General features: G+C 47.2%; 5 protein-coding genes across 5 annotated transcripts; 2 read left to right on the forward strand and 3 right to left on the reverse strand.

The window, feature by feature from the left end:
• Positions 1-5: 5 nt before the first annotated feature.
• Positions 6-1291, reverse strand: BDW43DRAFT_268339 (uncharacterized protein). The gene is made up of 3 exons (XM_032041110.1): positions 561-1291; positions 430-511; positions 6-379 (listed from the first exon to the last, which is right to left on the reverse strand). Exons 1-3 carry the CDS (start codon positions 1102-1104, stop codon positions 268-270), a joined length of 738 nt encoding a protein of 245 aa, XP_031903204.1. The 5' UTR covers positions 1105-1291; the 3' UTR covers positions 6-267.
• A 1945-nt stretch (positions 1292-3236) lies between these two features.
• BDW43DRAFT_268341 (uncharacterized protein) lies at positions 3237-3698 on the reverse strand. The gene has a single exon (XM_032041111.1). The coding sequence runs from the start codon at positions 3664-3666 to the stop codon at positions 3400-3402; it is 267 nt and encodes an 88-aa protein (XP_031903205.1). The 5' UTR covers positions 3667-3698; the 3' UTR covers positions 3237-3399.
• Positions 3699-4158: 460 nt separating this feature from the next.
• BDW43DRAFT_268343 (uncharacterized protein) lies at positions 4159-5553 on the forward strand. Its single transcript, XM_032041112.1, has 3 exons — positions 4159-4326; positions 4393-4994; positions 5087-5553. The coding sequence occupies exons 1-3, from the start codon at positions 4282-4284 to the stop codon at positions 5367-5369; spliced, it is 930 nt and encodes a 309-aa protein (XP_031903206.1). The 5' UTR covers positions 4159-4281; the 3' UTR covers positions 5370-5553.
• A 2237-nt stretch (positions 5554-7790) lies between these two features.
• On the reverse strand, positions 7791-8617 carry BDW43DRAFT_268345 (uncharacterized protein). The gene has a single exon (XM_032041113.1). It carries the CDS (start codon positions 8414-8416, stop codon positions 7997-7999), a length of 420 nt encoding a protein of 139 aa, XP_031903207.1. The 5' UTR covers positions 8417-8617; the 3' UTR covers positions 7791-7996.
• Positions 8618-9317: 700 nt separating this feature from the next.
• BDW43DRAFT_268348 (beta-glucosidase) lies at positions 9318-12798 on the forward strand. The gene is made up of 6 exons (XM_032041114.1): positions 9318-9852; positions 9928-10070; positions 10128-10172; positions 10231-10283; positions 10343-12396; positions 12458-12798. Exons 1-6 carry the CDS (start codon positions 9793-9795, stop codon positions 12689-12691), a joined length of 2589 nt encoding a protein of 862 aa, XP_031903208.1. The 5' UTR covers positions 9318-9792; the 3' UTR covers positions 12692-12798.
• Positions 12799-12893: the final 95 nt, after the last annotated feature.

The following is a 12893-nucleotide window of genomic DNA, read 5'->3' on the forward strand; positions in this document are numbered from 1 at the left end:
TCAAAACTATTAGACAGGATAGTATATTTTCGAGTGTATACCTATACAACTTTGGGGTGCACAGACTTAATGACAACGCTTCAGGGCTGTCATCGCCCCTCCCCCTTTCTTTCCAATACATTATCCCTCCGACTATACACATATTTCACCCTATGTGATCGCCTTTCTAACACTCTTCGAAAAGGGTTAGTTCAGACGCGATTCACGTTCCACGCTTGGCATGCCATGTAACAGTCCCCTGCATAAGGGCCGTTCCGGCAATAGACCCTATGATGACTTGGACCGTCCAACACGGCGCGACGCGGAGCCTGAAAGAGAAGCCACCATTTCTGAGCCTAAGACATAGATGTTGTAACTGGGGAAAATAATCCAAAGACCGCTGGCCAACTGTAAGCGAATGGAGTAAAGAATATGACCTGGAGAGCTTACTTTGGTATGATCCAGAAGAGAATCAGAGTTGTCGTATCGTTATGTCCAATGCTATCAAAACCGGAGAAAACCTCATTCAGCCCTGAGATCCTTATCAGTACAATGTAGGGGTTTCTATTCTTAGAACTTACAGTAGAGGATAGTTTTGCTGAGTGTCATCAGAAATGCGCTGTACGCAACCAGAAGCGCAATGGCTCCAGGACGTCCGGAGACGACTTTGTCGGTTTTCAACATCCACATCGGTCCCTTTTTGGCTTTGCGCTGTCCGCGACCGCCCGAGACTGAGACTCCGTGCCTATACACAATCCAGAGATAATAAATGTACCCGACAGATTCCACAAGATTTAAAACTGTCTGCGCAGCCGTAAATCCATTCCGGGCATTGAATGCGGGCCAGCCATACATATAATCAATTGTTCCATATAGTGCGTAGGGGGTCCAAATAGGCGAATGCAGTTTGTTGCCTGGCATACTATGCGGACGGAGCAACACATAACCTGCATCCCAAATGACTAATGGGACTGACAGCACGAGCCAGATAGTGATGGCGGTCGACGGAGTATGCACCCATCTGCTCGTAGCGCCATTACTGCGGGTAGATGGCGAAGGAGATGATGAAGCTTTCCCAGTTGGTGGAGACGGGAAGTCGCGGGGATGCTGTCGCGTGGAAACCATGGTCGCGTAGTATATATTAGGGTGACACCCGCTTGGATAAGCAAATTGCGGTCAATACAAGCTTAGAGGTAGTGAGACAGAAGCTGTGTTGGGGGGATCGGCAAGAAAAAGTGAGACAAAGTAGTACGTCTGTTTGTTAGTGCTCGAATGAAAAAAGTAGAAGAAATGCGCCCGACTGACGGCTAATGACGTCGTGTAGGAAGGCGCCACTCCTCCCGATTCGGTTCCCATTTCAATGTCCATTTGACTTTATTACACATTGATAGATAAACTCGGAGATATAATAATCCTCCTGAAGCGAGGATACGTTCTCCGCTGATTCACTCGGTCCAGCGGTAGCTCGGTATCTAAGGTTAAATTTCATAAACTAGGCTGAACTACCTTTCTCATTATGGTCTAAGACCTTACTTCGTCCCATCTCTTGACTCCGTCCTAGTACATAGTTCATTTGGAGTATAGTATCCGTGGTTCGGTCGTTTCCCCGGCTGAGTGGAGCCATGAAGTACTAGTACTAATTAGGGAGTTTGCTGTCACGTGTTGATATGGAGCTTTTTACTGTCAACAAGTGTGCCTTAAAAGAAGAACGGTAAGTTTATACCCAAATCCCAAATCCCTTAAGTTAGCCTGATATCTTGTCGTCAAAACCATGATATCAATTTTGCATTCAGAAATCTCCCGTGTTTAATATAAATCAATCGAGCAGATAGATGCCGACCATCAAAAGGTTGAAGCCTTGGAGATACAGCACCACCCGTCTCTGACTGAACTGTCCGACTTTGCGAGATTCAACGCAAGAGCCGTGCAAGGAAGCAGGAGCATATTTGTGACTTAGAACAAAAGCTGGTGTCCCTCCAAGAAAAGGTCCATAGATTCGCTATTCAGAAGCTGGAAGCTCAAAATAGAGAGTTAAAGCTTCTTCCATCACTGCTAGGGTTATCGCCGATACTATCGCAGAACATGCACAGGTGTTTGGTAACTCAAACTTGACTCGGAAGGCCCTGCTCTAAATCGGGCTCAGATCAGCTTTGAACCGCAGGAACAGCGAAAAAGGTGTCAGGATCGGACAGATTTTGTCGTGCCGCGCGGAATTAGGGCATCCATTAAACGCTAGGTCTTCCCTGAATACTAGGAAAGTGGTACAGAATTTCGAATGTTAGGAAACTCAAGGTCGACCCATATCCGCTCTGCGTCAGTCTATGTATGGTTGTCAACCTGATGAATCCATGGACCTTAGCCCACCAGTTATAATGCTCTCAACACTGCCCTCTGCGCGATCGCAGAAGAGCTAAAGAAGCAATAGAATAGTCTAGGTATGGGATATGGCAGAGATCCAGAAAAAGCTCTGAACTGGCTTTTGCAACGGTGTTACAACTGATGAAGGGTGCGAGGTGCAGAACCAGGTCTTATTTCAGGTCCTAGCCTAACTCAGTAACGACTGATCTCTCACATTATATTTATTATAAGGTGTCTCATGGCCCGTCACGGTCAAGGATCCGAAATTGCTAGACTATTCTCGTCCTTTGGCAAACGGGTATACCAGCTTTAGAGTTCCCATCAGAGGACCAACTGTCGGGGTTAGAGTTCGGTCACCATCCACACCAAGAGCAGAATCACTTATCGTCCGAAAGAAGAGAATAGAAAGTGGCACAAACACAGCAATTATCAAGATTGAGTTTATAGCATCTAGGTCTGCACAATACTCCCCATCTTTTCCGGCGAGCTCTACCCGAACAAGAACGCTAGAGCATGCTGACTTGCCATATGAGAGCAACCGGTTTGTGGATTTGCTATTGAAATACCTCAAAGGCCTGTCTCGTTAAGGTAAAATGCCTGTGCCGTGAAGTGTACTTAGTCACAATTTTGCTGGTGTGGATGTGCAGCTCAACATGCTATGATTCAGTTGACAGAACCAAGTTTACTTGAACAAACTATTGGTGTAAAGCTCCGTGCTTAACTTTGCATATGATCGGATATATCACAACAAGAAAACCAATTACTTATGACCTTCTCGCAACCACTACTGTCTGTCATACGTTTTTGGAAGAAGACTCGTTGCAAAAGGCAAGAGACGCTCACGACCTCAGTGATTGTTACCCTGCTCTAACCAATTTCGATTCTTTTTATATTTCCATTGCTCTGCTTGCGTTGGTTACGACTTGCTTAAGGTGATCCCCAGTCGCCATAACCAGAAATGTTCGAAAGGTCAAACACTGTTTTGGTTCAACAGCTTCAGGACAGATACGTTCAGCGCCAAGACCGGTATTTTGGGGTTCTGAGAGTACCCAGAAAGAGGACCTAGTAAAATACATTACCGTTTTGTGTCGTTGAAGCCATCCAGGAGTAGATATAGAATTGACCAATCATATGCCTATCTCTTGGATTAGGGTACTCCCGCAGGGCACTTTTCAGGATCAAAACCAAAAACCATGGCCAAAGCAGTGAGTTGCATACTGCCGACGAATTGCGATGAGATTTGAACAATTTTGCCTTTTCGCCTGACTCATTCTGGGCAACAGATTCAACGACGATTACACTAGGCACGAGCTCACAGTCCATCACCATGCTAAGTGGCTTGAGAGTTTAGCGTGGTCTGACCGAGAGTCACCAATGAACTCCCATAAAGAGTACTTCCCAATCAATTCCAGAGCCAAATCGGATACCGTCGCCTCTGAATCAGAATGCACCATTTCAACCACAGATCTACCATGCCGCAGATGGTGGCAAATTGTCTATGTATAGTTAACCTCCTTGTACATTTGTACATCTACAGAGTAGGGAATATCGTATCCGTGGTCTAGTGTGTTAGATGGAAGACTAACGGATATGACAGCAGGAAAAAGAGCTTTGACCTACCAGCCACGATGTTCTAATAGATAGCGTATAACATTTCATTTTTTTTTCCATTCACATACGATTTTTCTGCTTTGTTTCATCTCCCGCTTGTATACTATGTATGGCAACTTGGCAAGAGACTAAGTCACATCGCGTAGGGTTCTCTTTCCCCACTGCGGGTAATAGGCATGGGTTAGCCAGCAATTAGTGAAATCATCTGGGGCGGCTTGTGTGCGCTTGGAATCTAATTTAAAAGTAGTGCCTCTTAGCAGGTGGCGCAATGTCTGACCGTTGGCTCTTTTTATTTCTTCCGTCTGCCACTTTCATTCCTACCCTGCAAAGACAATGACTGAACAATCTAGTCGAGTTGCTATTGTAACGGGCGGAACCGTAAGTACTTCGCTCAGCCTACAATACATAGCAGATCTACTGATTACCGACATGTCCTTTTTTTAGTCTGGCATTGGAGCCAACATCGTCAGGGACCTGCATTCTCGCGGATGGAAGGTTGCCTGTGTCGGCCGCAGAGAACAAGCAGGAAACGATGTCGTGCAGGCCCTGGGCGAGGGCGCACTATTTTTCAAAGCCGACGTCAGCGACTATCGGAACCAAGCGGCCGTCTTCGAAAAGGTCTTTCGACTCTGGGGGAGGATAGATGCACTGTGTGCCAATGCTGGCGTTGGCGACCAGTCGTCACTTTATCTCCTCAACCGACGCGGTAGAAGGGTCGAAGATGTTCCTCCCGAGCCGGACCTCTCCTGCACTGATATAAATTACAAAGGGGTCATATATGGCACTGTATTGGCGACGCACTTTATGCGGTATAACAAGCCCGAGGCAGGCGGAAAGATCGTGGTTACCGGTAGTATCGGGGGTGTCTTCCCTCATAGCACGTACCCCGAATATAGTGGGACCAAGGCAGCAGTCAACCAATTTATTCGGGGCGCTGCGCCTTTGCTAAAGGTCAAGGATAACATTCACATCAACTGCGTTTTGCCGGGTATTGTTGCCACACCGATTGTCCCCCCTGAGATGATTGAGGCCGTGGCTCCTGAATGGTAGGTTCTTCGTGTTAATTGTCGCCTCATTCCTCTCTCAACGGCGTATATCTTGAATATGTTTGAGCTGCTGCTAACCCTAGAGATTTTAGTCGGACTCCAATGAAAACGGTCCTGGAGGCGGTTCATATTTTCCTGCAAGATAAAACCGGCATGGCTGGTGAGCTTCTGGAATGCTCCGCAGATAGATTGATTTACTATGACCTTCCAGAGATGGGCAATGGGCACATCACCAAGCGGGCTGTCACCGTCTGGGAACCGCTGTTTAAACTGGCACATGGTGAAATCTCTGATCTCCCAGATGCTATTCCAGATATCTGCCCAAGCCCATTCGACATTTCTCCTTCTGGCATCCAACGAGAAGCCAAGCTTTAATATCGCAGCACACAAGTGACAAGATTCGCCATCTATGACAGATGCAATGTGGAAAGTTGACGTATATATATATTGTGTGCAAATTACGCTCTTAACACCATTTAGCGTCGTTAGCTTCCAACAGGTTCTCACAAGGACATACCCTCAAGGGATTCAAGCTCAATATAACAAGTTTCTGGTCACACCCACCATATTTGAAAACATACTTTCGTAGCACCACAGAATGCCACGTAAGCATCCCTGAGAAATTAACTCTAGAAAACACCTACCTAGTAAGTGCGTGACAGCCTCGAAAAGCTTAAGCCCAAGCGGGGTTGTATCTATCTCCCATTCTTGCTCGCTAAGATACCACAATTGGGCCGAAGCTATATTCCTCAATGCTATAAGTATGACACGTCCATTCCGCAACACCTCGCCGTGGGCACCACCATGGAAGCCTTCCGACTCGGCCATGACGCTTTCCGGATAATTCCTTGGAACCTCTGGTATCTTATCCGGTACTTAGCATGAATGACTACTTAGGCTATATTGGCAACTTAGGCTATATTGACGACTTAGGCCAGCACCTTGTAGCATGCTATATCGTGTGCCGACCTTGGTACGGTCCGAAGGGTATATCAGATCGGAATCGGGGCCGGAATTTACATCGTGAGATTTTCTATCGGCGCTGAACTTAGCCGGGAGGCGCTTGGAGAAATGGTGGTTGGAAAGTGAGGGATACCGAGTCGGGGTGCGGGCGTATCGGACATGCCTCGGTAGAGTTATTGGGCTCCTGACTGAGGAGGATATGTGGGATGATTAGATGAGCGAGGTTATGGTTGCGTTTTGTCGGTATGTGTTTCGTAAAATTAGGCATTGAACGTAGTGATACTGATACTCAGAGAGCTGTGGGAACTATTTGGGGTTGTCTTTGTTGTGTTGACGACTTGAATATGCCCTTTGCTAACTTGCTAATGCTAGCAAGTTGTTGACCAGTCGGTCAATATTGCCTCAGATATTGAATTGGCAACTTCGAGATGTGACTCGTAGTAACGCCAGATCACTTCATACTGTCGGATTCTCATATGATGTTGACATTTACTGGTCGTATGCAATGGCACTCCAATTGTGGACCCATACCCTCGTGCACCTTTTACCTAGATTCTCATCCGATCATAGCAGGACAATATCAATCATTAATACGGCGTCTTGTGAAAAACAAAGGTGGGCAGCTTGCCACCCGAAGGACAAAGATACAATATCCTACGAAAAATCATGGCACGAAGCTTCATGCACCAAATAGAATATCCTTGTTTTCCTCGGGGAAACACAATCTGCAGATACATATGCCCGACGACACCGAGTATACAACTCCGGTTAGAGCGAGAGAACCAGCACAGAATCAGAGAGAATACTGTGCCCCCAAAACCGAGCATCCATAGCTCATCTGCAGAGTCGGAGCGAACCCGACACACTATGTAATCTTTATCCACCTCAAAACTCAACATATTCAGTCTTTCCAACCCAATGGTAGGCGAAAACTCATGCCAGGTTCCAACGATTTACCAAGTAGTAGAGAGGCACAGTTGCCTATTTTGCGGCTAATCATCGGCAACACATCAAGCATAGGAGTCGGACCAACGGGATGGCATCGGATTCCTACAGTTTGTGGTAGCTTCGGGAGTTGCGGCCAGTTGAAGGCCGTACTCCAGATCCGTTTACCCCACGGTCTTAGTCTAAATGTGGGGAATATAATAATAATCTTCCGATTAAGCTGTGGTTGAGTGATTTCGCTTGCTGTCAAGATTAATTCGGTGGCTAGCCCAATGGCTTAGTGAGTCGGGACAGATGTGTTTAGGCAGTGGAGTAGAGAGAGACTGACGTCAATTTTTTGTTGTTTCTTGGCCCTTGAAGCCATACACAGGGTATGTGGAGGACGGTTAAAAAAACACGGGTGGTTTAATACCACCAAGTGGGGGTAATGTGCACTCCGCAATTCATTCGATTGAATTGTTCACAGCCTAGATCGCGCACCCCGGCTAATGCTAAATAATACGAGACACCTCATACCAATAATCTTAGAAAACACATCTGCCTAGGCTCTAATATGGCATTATTGGTAGGTTTTGGTGTTAATCTATAAGAAATCATTGCGTAGCAAAAAAATCCTTCGCGGGGGAAGTTAGGGTAACAACGCCTTCAACTCCATGTTTCTCCACACTAACGCCCTTCATGAGCGTTTATAATTGCAATGACAGCAAAGAACGGAATTGTCGGGATCTTGACAATAGATCCCGAGAGATTTGATTTGATTTTATTTCGTATTCAAGAATCGTCGTCCCCCAGAAGTCTTTTGACGATTCTCCACAGCAACTTTCCCGAGTATTCGTATTCGGACCATGTCCGGCGATATTGCTTCTACACACCGATGGAGAAGGAAGAGGGCGCCACCCGTACTCCGGAACCGTCCTTCGATTATCCTATATGTCTTCCTCGGGTTTTTGATTAAGGTGAAACCGACAGCCATGTGGCAAGCGATCTCTACTATACACGGAAACATGGTTCATGTTTGGAATGAAGATCTAGAAACTCTGAAAGATTGTCTCGGGATAGACTATAGGGGCCACATTCCAATCGCCTTGTAGATACTAGTGTACAACCAGTCCCTTGCCCGGAGTACGAGCTACGCGAGCTATACCGATGGATAATATGATCCGTCCAGAGAATTTGAGCATATCAGCTGCTATAGGGATAAAATGATGTCGGTGTTGGTGCCGACGAGAGCCTGAATTAGGATATTCTGAGAGGCGATCAACGATGGAAGTCGATGTGGACTCCACTCCGAGTGCATGATCACAATCAACAGATCCCGTCTGTTCTTCTTCCTTTCTACTCCGGAGTACTCTGTACGGACTGTTGCGTCTAGCCACTGAAGGGTTATTAGGCAGTTTGGATTTGGAATCACTGGGCATGGGTAGCGGACTGTTACATCCCTTGCTCCCCTGTTCATAGGGGATTAAGGACACAGGAGGAATATCGCCGATAGCCCTTGCGACTAAGAAGTTCATCCAAGAAAGGAATAGGGGCTTACCAACCTTCGATTATTCATCCTAACCCACTGTTTTCACCCCCATGAAACCCTCTACTGTAAGTGAAGGAGCACAGGAGGATGCGGGGGAGCTCTCGCAGTGATACGGTAACATCACCCATGCATTGTGTCGACAAATGCGGAACCTGAGATCTTAGCCTCGATAACATTATGGGACAGGGTTTTATTATTTATTTTATTTTCCAAAAAACATTTTTTGGTAGTTCTTCATTATTGGAAGTAATAGTATGGTCTATGAACTAGAAGTATTCTGGCGCCGCTTAAGCCTAGTGCCTATTAATTTGGATCCCATCTAGTTCGGTCTATTTCATTCCAGGAATGGACTCGGTACAGCCAGGTATTTTGGTTTATAGACAGTATTGTATCCATCGCCTGTCCTACAAAGCACGCCTTGATTCATCTAGGAAAAGAAAAAAAAAAGTCTCCTACCTAGGAGGTAGTAAGTATACGACGATATCTATAGGGAGTTTAAGGGATCAGACAAGAAACAGATTATAAATATCAGTATTGTCTTAAACCTTTACATGTATGGAATTGATTGACATAGAAGGGTCGTTGTTCATACTGATACTCATGAATGGGCGGGCGGTTTTGTAATCCTAATACCAACTAACCCCTGAAGGCACTAGCCCCGGCTTCCCCGTACCTGGTGGTCCCTTTTTGTTTAAGGTTCCCCAGTTTATTCCCTTTCTCGGTACCCAAAACGAGAACGTCCAACAAACAGTCCAACACCAATACCAGTACTGATGCGGGGCAGGCCACCTGATGTACTATGCTCAAGCCATGGATCATGATATCTACTGAGCAACAAATATGCGCTGACTGACAACACAGCACTCTAAGAGAGGTAAATTTGTCGGGCCGAGTTCACCAGCAGCCTACAGTTAACGAATCGGATTGCGATCGCCTTTTTCTCCGCCTCACCTTTATTGGTTCTCTTTTGGATTTTCCTTTTTTCTTTTTTTTTTCCCTGGACCTATAGTTCCTCCCACATAGTGCCAATTGATGATGGAATTTGTTCCACCCGAGTCACTCGATCTGGAACCCCCATGCCGATCAGCATACCGTATCAAGCAAACAGCGGGTCTACCTTTTCCCCTCTGCATGCGTGACAGCTTTGGCTTACACAGCCAGTGGTTAGCTGTGCCGAGACAGGTAGCAAGGAATAAATCATCCGTTGTACTTAATTTTCCCATTGTTGGTGGCGTCGATTAACTCCTCGTTACTGTGCTTGTTGTTATTTATATCACCTCTCCCCCATCCCCTGTTTGTTGATTTCTACTCCCCCAGCAATCTCTGTTCGTCTTTTATTCTGCTGGTAATCTCCCTACTATCATGAAGCTCAAATGGTTTGAGGTGGCCGCATTGACGGCTGCCTCAATAGTTAGTGCCAAGGTATGGTTCACGTTCTCATTAAGTACTATAGCTCTCAATTGGACTTGCCTTCTAACAAGTCTCCATCTTGAATAGGATGATCTTGCGTACTCACCTCCTTTCTACCCATCCCCCTGGGCCGATGGTCGGGGTGAATGGGCGGAAGTATACAAACGCGCCGTCGACATTGTTTCCCAGATGACTCTGGCAGAGAAAGTCAACCTGACCACTGGAACAGGGTATGTTTACCCCAATCCCAGCGTAAATGGACCTCAATCCACTAATGTATTTTTCAGATGGCGTCTAGAGAGGTGTGTTGGACAAACAGGCAGTATTCCCAGGTGTGTAAATTTCCAACATGACAGAGCTCTCACAGAAGGCTAACTGAGGTGAATGCAGACTTGATATTCCTAGCTTGTGCTTGCAAGACAGTCCTCTTGGTATTCGATTCTGTACGTACGCCTTTTAAGTTTACTTTGGTCGCCACATATCGCTGACAGCATGTGTGCAGCGGACTATAATTCAGCTTTCCCCGCGGGTGTCAATGTTGCTGCCACTTGGGACAAGACACTCGCATATCTTCGGGGCCAGGCAATGGGCGAGGAGTTCAGTGATAAAGGCATTGATGTTCAATTGGGACCGGCTGCTGGTCCTCTCGGTGCTCACCCAGATGGCGGTAGAAACTGGGAAGGCTTCTCACCCGATCCAGCTCTCAGTGGTGTTCTATTTGCAGAGACTATCAAAGGTATTCAAGATGCCGGTGTCATTGCAACTGCTAAGCATTATATTGCGAACGAGCAGGAACATTTCCGTCAGCAACCCGAGGCTAAAGGGTATGGATTCAACGTGAGCGATAGTTTGAGTTCAAACGTTGATGACAAGACTATGCACGAATTGTACCTCTGGCCATTCGCAGATGCAGTGCGTGCCGGAGTGGGCGCTATCATGTGCTCTTACAACCAGATCAACAATAGCTATGGTTGCGAGAACAGTCAAACTTTGAACAAGCTTCTAAAGGCGGAACTCGGGTTCCAAGGCTTTGTCATGAGTGACTGGACTGCTCATCACAGTGGTGTGGGCGCCGCTTTGGCTGGTATGGATATGTCGATGCCCGGTGATGTGACATTCAACAGTGGCACTTCTTTCTGGGGCGCAAACTTGACAGTCGGCGTTCTTAACGGTACGATTCCTCAATGGCGCGTTGATGACATGGCCGTCCGTATCATGGCCGCCTATTACAAGGTCGGTCGCGACACCAAGTACACCCCTCCCAACTTCAGCTCGTGGACCAGGGATGAATATGGTTTCGCACACATTGCTGTTTCGGAAGGTGCTTACGAGAGGGTCAACGAATTTGTAGACGTGCAGCGCGATCATGCCGACCTGATCCGTCGCATCGGCGCAGACAGCACCGTCTTGCTGAAGAACAAGGGCGCATTGCCCTTAAGCCGTAAGGAAAAGCTGGTTGCTCTTCTAGGAGAAGATGCTGGCTCCAACCCTTGGGGAGCTAACGGCTGCGATGATCGTGGATGCGACAACGGCACCCTTGCTATGGCTTGGGGAAGCGGTACTGCCAATTTCCCTTACCTTGTGACCCCCGAACAGGCGATCCAAAATGAAGTCCTCCAGGGCCGTGGCAACATTTTCACCGTGACAGATAACTGGGCCCTCACAAAGATCGCTGCTGCTGCCAGCCAGGCTAGTGTCTCTCTCGTGTTCGTCAATGCTGATTCAGGAGAAGGATATATTAATGTGGATGGAAATGAAGGTGATCGCAAGAACCTTACTCTATGGAAGAACGGTGATAATGTTGTCAAGACTGCGGCGAATAACTGCAATAACACTGTTGTTATTATCCACTCCGTCGGACCGGTGTTGATCGATGAATGGTACGATCACCCAAATGTCACTGCCATTCTCTGGGCTGGCTTGCCAGGCCAGGAGTCCGGTAACTCCCTTGCCGATGTCCTGTACGGTCGCGTCAACCCTGGGGCCAAGTCTCCGTTCACTTGGGGTAAGACCCGGGAGGCGTATGCTTCCCCCTTGGTCACGACTGCCAACAATGGCAACGGACCGCCCCAGTCTGATTTCACTCAGGGAGTCTTCATTGATTACCGCCATTTTGATAAGTTCAATGAGACTCCTATCTACGAGTTTGGATACGGCTTGAGCTACACCACATTCGAATTTTCTAACCTCCATGTTCAACCACTGAATGTGTCCAAGTATACTCCTACCACTGGCGAAACTGCACCTGCACAGACCTTTGGCAAGGTTGATGAAGACTCCTCGAAGTACTTGTACCCAGAGGGTCTGAACAGGATCCACCAATTTATTTATCCCTGGCTCAACATTAGCGACCTGAAGCAGTCCGCTGATGATCGTCACTACGGCTGGGAAAACTCCAAGTACATTCCCGAAGGCGCCACTGATGGGTCTGCCCAACCCCGTTTGCCGGCCAGCGGTGGAGCAGGAGGTAACCCGGGTCTCTATGAAGATCTGTTCCGGGTCTCGGTGACGATCAAGAATACAGGAAATGTTGCCGGTGATGAAGTTCCTCAGCTAGTAAGTTTGCTTGCTTAGGTGCGACGTAAAAACTACTCTAGTGCTAACGCCTACCTTACAGTATGTTTCTCTGGGCGGACCCAATGAACCCAAGGTGGTCCTGCGCCAATTTGAGCGTCTTCATTTGGCTCCCTCGCAGGAGGTCGTGTGGAGCACCACTCTTAACCGCCGTGATCTTGCCAACTGGGATGTTGCGGCTCAGGACTGGGCCATCACCCCTTACCCCAAGAAGATTTACGTTGGAAGCTCTTCGCGGAAACTAGCCCTCCAGGCATCGCTGCCCAAGGCTCAGTAAGAGCTGGTCTAGATTGTACAGAGCTTTTCCACTACGATGATGTACATGTTTACGAACGACCTAAGTTAGGATAATAATAAGTTAACGAATTAAGGTTGCAGAGGAAACCTTTTCGGACAGCGACGTAGGTTATAAATTGTATTGTAGGATTCTTAGGCAGATGATTCATATTGCGTGTTTCATAGTGTATTGTATTTAAGTG

The sequence above is a fragment of the Aspergillus alliaceus genome (genome assembly GCF_009176365.1).
Source record: "Aspergillus alliaceus strain CBS 536.65 unplaced genomic scaffold BDW43scaffold_9, whole genome shotgun sequence".
Taxonomy (NCBI): domain Eukaryota; kingdom Fungi; phylum Ascomycota; class Eurotiomycetes; order Eurotiales; family Aspergillaceae; genus Aspergillus; species Aspergillus alliaceus.

Coding starts and splice junctions, on each gene's coding strand:
- BDW43DRAFT_268339 (XM_032041110.1), bottom strand. CDS start 1,104: ATGGTTTCCACGCGACAGCATCCCCGCGACTTCCCGTCTCCACCAACT. Junction 512..560: donor CAGCAAAACTATCCTCTACT/GTAAGTTCTAAG, acceptor TAAGGATCTCAG/GGCTGAATGAGGTTTTCTCC. Junction 380..429: donor CTCTTCTGGATCATACCAAA/GTAAGCTCTCCA, acceptor ACAGTTGGCCAG/CGGTCTTTGGATTATTTTCC.
- BDW43DRAFT_268341 (XM_032041111.1), bottom strand. CDS start 3,666: ATGGTGATGGACTGTGAGCTCGTGCCTAGTGTAATCGTCGTTGAATCT.
- BDW43DRAFT_268343 (XM_032041112.1), top strand. CDS start 4,282: ATGACTGAACAATCTAGTCGAGTTGCTATTGTAACGGGCGGAACC. Junction 4,327..4,392: donor CTATTGTAACGGGCGGAACC/GTAAGTACTTCG, acceptor TCCTTTTTTTAG/TCTGGCATTGGAGCCAACAT. Junction 4,995..5,086: donor GAGGCCGTGGCTCCTGAATG/GTAGGTTCTTCG, acceptor TAGAGATTTTAG/TCGGACTCCAATGAAAACGG.
- BDW43DRAFT_268345 (XM_032041113.1), bottom strand. CDS start 8,416: ATGAACTTCTTAGTCGCAAGGGCTATCGGCGATATTCCTCCTGTGTCC.
- BDW43DRAFT_268348 (XM_032041114.1), top strand. CDS start 9,793: ATGAAGCTCAAATGGTTTGAGGTGGCCGCATTGACGGCTGCCTCAATA. Junction 10,071..10,127: donor AACCTGACCACTGGAACAGG/GTATGTTTACCC, acceptor TGTATTTTTCAG/ATGGCGTCTAGAGAGGTGTG. Junction 10,173..10,230: donor CAAACAGGCAGTATTCCCAG/GTGTGTAAATTT, acceptor AGGTGAATGCAG/ACTTGATATTCCTAGCTTGT.